Here is a 9,548-nt window from a genome sequence, read left to right on the forward strand (position 1 = left end):
CTTTCTAACAGAAAATATTCTTCTTACCCTAGGTGTTAAAGTTTGAGCCTGGCCATTTCAGGAGGAGGGGCAGAGCAAAGACCATGGCTCTCGTTGACATCCAGTTGGATCACCATGAGCGGTGCAACTGTATCTGCAGCTCAAGACCACCTCGATAAAAGAATGTGCACATTCTTACATTAAGCTTGAAAGAAACTTTAGGTTAAGGAGGGTATGGGTAAAGACCCATTTTCCACCAGCAACCAAACTTACTACTAGCCTGCAATGCAATGAACACACTGGTTGCTGAGTTTCAACCTAGCTTTTAGTTCCATGGCAAGTAGAAAGGTGTATTGCAAACTTCTATATGCAAGAATATAGGATTGCATTTAATAATAGCATCTGAGGATATTCTATATACACAGCACAGATATGTATATCCATGTCTATGTGTAAATAGATCAAATGGTCTATTCAGTACACATAACCAGGTACACTAGAGCTTAGGTATGGTTGAGTTCTTCAGACCCTTAAAGCCTTTTGACAAATAAGAGACAGTCAAATATATGAAGCATGTCTTTAAAATTTTCAGAAGATGAATGTGTTTATTTTTTAATTTTGAATCACAAGATAATTTTGGATATTATTCTCTTAAAGAAATCATCTCATACATTAAAAGCAAAAGAAGAGTTTTTCTTATGTATACATCTTAACTGATTATTTAAAAAAAGGGAAAATATGATTTTTAGGGAAAAGGCAAATACTTAGGCATTTTTCCCACAAGATGTACTACATACTTACTATGTAGACAATAATAATCTGTCTCTAAAACCATGCCATTGTCTTCTTTATATGCATTTTGCTGAGGTATTCTAATCCATCTAAAAACTGCCTTAAGAAATTGTGCAGAATACATTATTATACTCCTACAAGAGACAATTTATAAGCTATGGCAGAATTTTGGATTTTTATTTTTCTAAAACACCTCCACAAAAGCAAATCCTTTGAGGAGTGGCATGGGAATTCTGTATGAGCCTTTCAAGATGGTATTCATTGGAAGATTTGGGTTGTTGAGAGTTTAAAAAGCAAGTATTGATACATTGACATAACTGGAAATTAGGTGTAATATTAGATAGGATCCATATTTAATAATGGATTCAAACTTTCCAAACTGTGCCAAGGAATTTTACGTATCTTGCATCTGTGTTATAATAGCATTCTATTTTTGGCAAACCATCATGAATTACTTAGAGCCTAAAAGCTTTTGTGTATCAGTAAAACAACCAAATTTTATTGATGCTCATTCCTAATCATATACTTACTCACCATTGTGAATTTGTTTCTGAACCAAGTGAAACTAGATCTGGGGGTTCTCTGGTTCTTTGTAAATCTGTGCGTCTTATTCTAAGAAGCTGACTGTAAATTATGGGAGCATAAGTTTGGCCCTGTTCTCCAACTAGGAAACTGTTTAGTGTCGGGTATTGGTATTTAGAGTAATTTTTCCTCTCTGGCTCCTTCATGTCTATTTTAAAGGAGCCTGACTCCAAGAGTAGGAAGTGATTCATCATTCTCCAAAGCAAGACACTCAGGGGAGCAGCGCTGAGATCGGGAAGCTCCGGGGCTGCTCTCAGAGAGCTGCGTTTTTCTTCCTGCCTTGAAAGGAGAGCCGATTTCTTCTGTGAGTCTAGGGCCCTCCTGCCCATAACCAGTCTGGGTAAGAGGTACGTGACAGGGTTAGTTACGTCCTGGTGTCAGGTGAGTAGCTTAAATATCCTTAGATTTCTAAAGTATGGCGCTCTCAGGTCCAAGTTCTCAACCACCCTTCTTAGCTCAATTCCTCCCAGTTCTTTGAGAGGAAAGACCTATGTTCATTAAAGATGTACCTTCTAAAATTTTCCTAAAAATGCCTGATGTTTTCCTTGAGGCAGTGAGTGGTAAAATTAAATATTCAATTAGTCAAGTCTCCAAAATCCCAGAAATACCCCAAGCAGACAATGATAATCAGGAATCCCTTTCCCCTTCATGGCTACTTGCAAGTTTCCTGTGAAAACATTGTCTTCCTATACCAAAATCAAAATGTGTATTACAGCTCTCACCTTGTACAGCTCACATGGCAGTAAATATGAAAAATTAGAGTATTCTACCCACTTTTCAATAAACCTTCCAGGCCGCAATAACCAGGATGGTTTTCAGTTAAAGCCCTATTTGTACTTTTTATTTATCAGCTGATATGTAAGCAGGCATATTCACTCACTTTTCTTTGTCTTTCCTGACAGGTTTTCTTTTTTTTTATTACAACTTCTCCCTTGGTTATCTGTTATCTATTGCACTTCCAACTTGTAGCCAATAAAACTGTTTCATTGCCATCAAAGGAATAAAAAGCTCACTTTAAAATTACATTTCAAAACAAATCCAGGTTTCTGCATGGCTCACTCAGCTGAAATAATGCCTTTCATTCCCTATGCTCTCATAGGGCAGAACACTTTTGTAAGTAGAGTTTTTTTATGTTTTTTGGTCATATCGGTAGCATGCAGCTTTTTCCTCTCAGAGTTTTCTATAGCAAATGTAATATGCCTCTTATCATCATGAAAAATAAATACTGCTTTTGAACAAGCAACTCCATTCTTTAGCACTCAATTACAGTTTCAAAAGGTGTCCAGTGTTACAAACTTACTTTCACAACTGCATCCAATTGTCGGGAATGGCAAGATTGGGCGGCTTCTGAAGGCTTCGTTTAATAATAATGCTGAAGGAATGAAGGCCCTGTCCCTGGACTGTTGGCTTCTCTCTACTCTGTCCCTAATCTGCACCCACACAGTGAGGTGAGATTTGGGTTTGGTTTTGTTTCTGTTGCTGTTTCTTCATTTGACCCAGGTCTTTTAATGAATTACATCCTCTGACATTCCTCACCTAAGGGCGTCCACACCCTTCCTCTTCCTGGTGGCCTGAAGTCCACAGCTTCACAGCCTCATTTCCCCTTGGGCTGCTCTCATCCCTTTTCCCTTGGAGATGAACCCTACCCCACCCCTGCTCCTGTGGCTCCTTGTCAGCTACTCAGGGAGACCTGCCCAGGCCCATGGAGCATACAGATGGCTCTTCCAGCTGTGAGGAATTTTTCTTTGGCTTGTAGCATAGTCCTTATTATCATCCTACTAGAGACAGCATACCTGCCTGCTGGGTGAAACTAGGCCATTTAAGTTTGATGGCTTCAGGTCAGTTGGGGGTTGGGGGTGGAAACATATATTCCATGACAAGAATAACTTTTGCTATCCAAAATACCAGCTAATATGTGAGTATGGGGAAAAGATCAAACAATTCTGTGCATACAAGCTAATTTGGAAAACTTGGGTTTTTATCTAAAAAGTTATAACAGTTATATATATAAACAGCATTTTCATGCAAATACATTAAGGATTTTATTTCATTTCCTGTAATGTTCATATGTCCAGTTTTACACTAAGACTAACTCAACAGATGTCCAAACTGTTCATGTTTTCCTAGGTTCCTCTGGTAGAATATTAAATTAAATTTATAGATTAGTATTCCTGCCTGAAGTCCTAGGAAATACGATTTTGTTTATTGACACCCCTGATCAAATATGCCAGACGACAGGATATTTATACTTCTCTGGTGTTATTAACATTTACTCAGATCCTTTTGCTTTTAATGATCAAGTTAAAGACTACACAGGCCACCAAAACATAAGACAGTACACTGGGATATCGCTCAAATAAAACATTTAGACATCGGCAATGGATAAACAGCTAACTGCTTAATTTAAGACTCTATGCTTGCTGTTCAAGTTATATTTCTGAATTTTATATATCAATTCATATCATGTTTTTAAAAAATTTCATTTCTACAGAGTTGTCTAAAATTTCTCAATGAGATCCCATAAGAAGAGAGTGGAGTTAAGCCCACAGTAAAGGTAAATGGACTCAGGGCAGCAAGTTGTGGGCCAAGAAATCTTCATTTTCTAACAAAATCATTTGACTTTCTACTTATTTTAAAGCTGATGAATCCTCATTGCCAGATTGAGTGGCCAGAAACAAAATGTCCAAAACATTCTTGGATTCACTTTGCATGTTAAGCAATGGCTGCAATGTAAGTTCTCTTTTAAGAACTAAAGTCTCTGGGTTCTATTTTTTCAGTGGTCTCTGATTGAGACCATATTTTAAATTCCTTCTCCTCAGGCCTTCTAGTCCTTGCTATACTCTCCTTTTCTCCCTGTTACTCCCAAATTCCTTTCCTTCCGTCACTACCCACCAATCTTTAAGTCAGAAAAAATCAAGATTAATAACTTGCTCTGGGGAGGCAGGAGAAGCAGGATCATTTGCAAAGATCAAGTACACAGTTTCCCAAAGAAGCAGTTAATACGATGACACTTGCAGCTGTTAAGAAACCCAGGCTTCCCAAGAGTCAAACACATCCAGGGAATGTTGTCCAGTGTCATCCGTTTTCCTGTAAAGTTCAGAATTTGGTGGTGGCTATTTACTGACTTCTACCACAGGGTATTTAGCCACAGTCAATACTGGTGAAAACAGACTAAATTAAATGCTTTATTCATTCATTCAAGAACAAATGCCCACTATGTATAAGGCATGATTTGGGCTCCAAACACAAGGAAGAGCCATAGGATAATACTACAGGAAGATATTCTAGGAGGGATAAATGGAAAAAAACAAGATGCTCCAGCAAAAATCAAAATGTAGGCCTGAGAAGAATGTACTCAACAAATACAGAACAAAGTAGCAGAAAGGAAAGAAAATGAATCTGTAGCCAAATAATTAAGTTTGGAAAAGTAGATAAACTGGAAGTGACCCAGTTCCTAACAGGCCTGGCTTGGAACCTCTTTGGCACCAGGGACAAGTTTCATGGAAGACAAATCTTCCACAGCCTCAGTGAGGGAATCAAGGGGTGGAAGGGTGGCACCAGTCGCAAAGCTCAGTGATACTGTGAGGCCTGGTACCTAGGGAGCGTGAACTGGTACTGGTCAGTGACGTGAGGTTACAGACTGCAGTTCTATAGGACCCATCCAGTGGGAAAATTCTGCCATTCTGCATTTTGGAAAATGATAATCTCCAGGAGGAATATGGATAGGCTATGAGTTATGAGGCTCCTTATTTGTGGGGTAAGACTGTTAATGGAAAAGAACTCAAACTCTGTAAAATAAAGACGTTTACTAAGAGCCCAGCATGAGTGACTATGGCCCAAAGCCACACCCAAAAACCCTTGAGCAAGTGATCTTGCCATGGTGGCTTATAGATTGGTTTCATACATTTCAGGGAGACAGGAATTATAAGTAAAGCCATAAATCAATACATGAAATGCATACATTGTTTTGGCCCCCAAAGGAGGAACATCTCCAAGTGGGAAATTACAGGCTATAGGTGGGTTTAAAGATCCTTCACTTTACAGTTCATTAAAGAAATGACGCTTTGTCTAAAGGCTTGTTACAGGATGTTCTTTCTGCCCATGCTTACCTCCCTTTAAAAACCTCTGTATTTCTGCTTACAATGAGGATAATGGCATTTTAAGATGGGAGTCTCCATCCTCCTCATTAATAAATTCTTTCCTTTTCCTCAACCCACTTGTTCTTCTGATGTAGTCTTGGGGACAAGTGTCAAACTTCAGTAAGATTGTTGACTTGTCTCTGATTAATAAACTTCCTTATCTTGAAACATGTTACTGACAGGGTTTTCAGCTTCAGAGTATTATTGTTCAGCTACAGTTGATGGTTCTGATTGATCCCATTTTCTGCAAAGGCATTCTCATGACTTCTTCCTGCCCCTGGACAATTCCTTGATCTATCTCCTGTGATAAGAACAAAGAATACTCCCTTCCCCTTGTGTTACTGGAGGAAGAGGGTCCAGCTGCCTCTCACTCTCAGTCAATATACAGAGACTAGGATAGGTTCACCAAACTTCATTTCTCAGAAGGTAAACAATGATTCTGGAGAACAGTGAGAGTTGCCTCTCCAAGACTGTTCTGTTCTTCCATTTCCAAAACCACAGTTTTATACATGAAAGTTCACAGCAAAGGCCAATTGACCATTATTTTAAATAATAATCAGCATAACTCAGTGACCTATTATGACACTTCCAATTCAAAAGCTAATCTCCTAAATCAATCTTTCTAAACTATTCAAGATTGGCATCTTTAGGGTAGGAGCTAAATTTACAAAACACTAAGAATGGAGGAAATGAGGTGAAGGTCACTGAGGACCTAAACCAACCAGACCAGCTGTGTCATCTCACCTGTAGCCGACTCCATCTTATTCTCACTACACATGAACTCTCTCCTAACCACTGGTCTGAGGCAGGAAAGCAGGTCTTAATTCCCCCAAAGTAAGTATTTTTACTACCTTTCAGGCTATTCCCTCTGTTACAACAAGATCTGCTAAGTAAATCAAACATCTACCAGAGTGATTGTGGTTTAGGCCTTGTTCTGCATAGCCTATAGTCTTCAATGAGTTACAAAGGATATCTCCAAGAAGGGAGGGAACGTGACAAAGCATATCTGACTTTCCTTCTCATGGGCAACAACTTATCTTTAGGGTATTTCTGGGATCCCCTTGACCACAAAGGGGTCCATTCAGTGGGAGGAGGAAGGGTTAAGATTTTATTATTTAGTTTAGATAATAAAGAAGTGAGAATTAGAAACAGGAAACTCTGCACGCCGGCCCCCTGTAGTTGTGCAGACTTTGTTTTTTTTCATTCTGAATCTCCTGGGGGGGAGTGCTATTTTCTTCAACTTAGACAATAAGAAAGGTCAATAAAATAATTCAAAGGTCTTAGCAACTGAATGGGGAGGGGAGTGCAGACTTGGAGGTATCCGAGAGGAAAGGCATTTCAAGAGTACTCTCTGAGGGTAAAGTAAGGAGGCAGGACAGAGAGGCCAATTTTGAGAATATCTCTCTCAGAAGAGGAGCCAAGCCTTATAATTAAAGTTGGCTGGCTCGGCGCCTATAGCTCAACCGGCTAAGGCGCCAGCCACGTACACCTAAGGTGGCGGGTTCGAATCCCCAGCCCGGACCCGCCAAACAACAATGATGGCTGCAACCAAAAAATGGCCAGGCGTTGTGGCTGGCGCCTGTGGTCCCAGCTACTTGGGAGGCGGAGGCAGGAGACTCGCTTGAGCCCAGGAGTTGGAGGTTACTGTGAGCTGTAATGCCACGGCACTCTGCCCAGGGGGACAGCTTGAGGCTCTGTCTCAAAAAAAAAAAAAAAAAAGTTGGCTGAGAGATATCCTTGTAAGTGGAAAAGCTGAAATCATGGGAAAATAAAGGATAGAATCTGAAGGACATCCATCACCATAAAGAAGAGGAAAGAAGACTAAGTCACAAAGCTCACAAAATGTATTCCAATAATTTGGTGAGTACTAATGGAGGCTTGGTAAAAGGGCTCAATTCTGTGCTAGATACAACAGATATACAGAACAGTAAAACAAACATGTTTCCTGCCTTTATCAAACCTGAGAAGATAAAGATACTATGCAAATAATACATCTGTATAATCCATGACACACGTGAGCAGCAGAACCGTGATGTGGGTAACAGCAAAGAGTAGAATCCAGGTCAGGGACCTAGGGCTTTCCCTGAGAAGGTGGCACTGCATCAAAAACAGAAAGTTGAATAAATGCTGGATGGAAGGAAAGTGAAAGGAGAGTGTGCCTAAGAAACGAAAACAAAAAATTTAGCTATATTAAAGAAATATTTTGAATGTTCCATTGGCCAGAGTTGATGATAGATTAGGTTGAGGCAAAGGAAGATGTCAAGGTTTTTTCCAAGGCTTCCAGCACAACAAACAGAGAAGACAAGCGTGCCATTTGAGGATGGAATTTTGACCTCTTTTTCTGTCCTAAAATTCCCTTCTAAGGGGACTGGTGAGTCACACCTACAAACGATAAAATTTCAATAAACAAGGGGTATTAACCCAATAGTATTATTTCCCACCCTGATTCTGGCATGTAGCATCACAGGAGAGATAGAAGACCCTTATCTTGACACAGATATTCTTCTCTGCTGAATCCTGATCTTTTAGATAAGACCTAACTGTCAACCAAAGAATTGTCAAACCCACCTATAACCCTGTAATTTCCCATCTCTAGGATGTCTTGCCTTTTCAGGCTGAATCAATGTATGCTTTCCATGCATTGATATATGACTTTACCTGTAGTTCCTATCTCCTCAAAATACATAAAACCAAACTGTAACCCCACCATAGTGAGTCTGCTTGCTTGAAACTCTTGAGTGTGACTCCAGGTCATGGTCCTCATATTTAGCTCAGAATAAACATCTTCACGTTATCACAGAGTCTGGCTTTTTTTATCTGCACATTTATTGAGATGGGGGATATGGAAAGAAGAAGAGATTTGGGGTAGGTTAATAATTCACTGTGAGATATTAATGGCAAAGGCCTTAGACACATGCAGCTGGAGATATTAAGTGGGCAGTTAGTTATGTATGTAGGTCTGGAGGTCAGAAGAGGGTTCTGAGAATGAGATGTAAATTTGGGAGTCATCAACTTGTAGCTATTAAAAGCACATTAGTGGTCCAGACCCTTAGGGGAGGGTGAAGATTTACGAAGGAAAAGGTCATGGAGCAATTGCAAGACTATCAAAATATTCTGTGTGCCACAGGAAGAAATTGTTTCAAAGTCTGGGTTGGTTTTATCAACCACTGTCAGAGAAGACATAAGAATAAGAAATACCTTCTGATTTGTCTTCCCCCAAATACTCCTCCTGTCCCCACCTCCACTCCTTTGTTCAGGTACACCTCTTCATCTATAGCAGTATTAACCAACAGAACTTGTGATGACGGGAAATGTTTTATATCCATGCTGTTCAAGACTGTAGCCACTGGCTACGTGTGGCTATTGGGTACCTGAAAGGTGACTAGTGTAGCTGAAGAGTCTTTTATTCAGTTTTATTTAATTTACATTTAAAGGCAAATAGCCATCTGTGACTCATGGCTACTGTATCAGACAATGCAACGCAAGACTCTTGCTTTCACCCAGAGAATTATAAGCATAATACCCACTCTACAGTCCTACACGCACCAGCTGCAGCTGGGAGCACTTGACTCCAGCCTTCTCAGGATTTATGCACCTGAGAAGAAACTCAGACAGTCCCTGTGGTCATTTGGATGGTAGGATGTAAAAATCAGTGCTATTGGCAGCCATACTTCTTACAGTGTGTATAAAGGAATCCAGAGAAAGACACGCTGCAAAAGGAAAGGGGGAGGAATGACTCAAGCATGCAGAAAATGGCTGAGATTTGAGGGTCCCGGATCCCACTGGTTCTGAAATCTGGCCAAATCCCTGTCTGGTTCTCTGAGAATGTCAATGGTGGAAATGTGAGGTGGATGCTAAGATACCTAATGGAAGTATTGAGTGGAAACCACTTTCTGGAGAAGTTGATTATTGAGTGGAAAAGAAGAAATGCTGTCAGCCCTCTATATCCACAGTTCTGCATTCAGGGATTTTATCAACAGCAGATCCAAGCTATTTGTAAATAAATAAATAAAAACAACAATGCAATAATAAAAAAACACAAATTACAAAAACCCA

General features: G+C 39.9%; 1 protein-coding gene across 1 annotated transcript in view; it reads left to right on the forward strand.

The window, feature by feature from the left end:
• The window catches only part of PDGFD (platelet derived growth factor D), a 121,176-nt gene extending 120,535 nt beyond the window's left edge, over positions 1-641 (forward strand). The window contains exon 7 of the mRNA XM_023509105.1: positions 33-641. Coding sequence (XP_023364873.1) covers positions 33-158 — 126 coding nt within the window. The 3' untranslated portion in view covers positions 159-641. The remainder of the gene's footprint in view (positions 1-32) is intronic.
• The last annotated feature ends 8,907 nt before the right edge of the window (positions 642-9,548 follow it).

The sequence above is a fragment of the Otolemur garnettii genome, unplaced genomic scaffold, assembly GCF_000181295.1.
Source record: "Otolemur garnettii isolate 467f Iridium unplaced genomic scaffold, OtoGar3 scaffold00358, whole genome shotgun sequence".
NCBI classification, from domain to species: domain Eukaryota; kingdom Metazoa; phylum Chordata; class Mammalia; order Primates; family Galagidae; genus Otolemur; species Otolemur garnettii.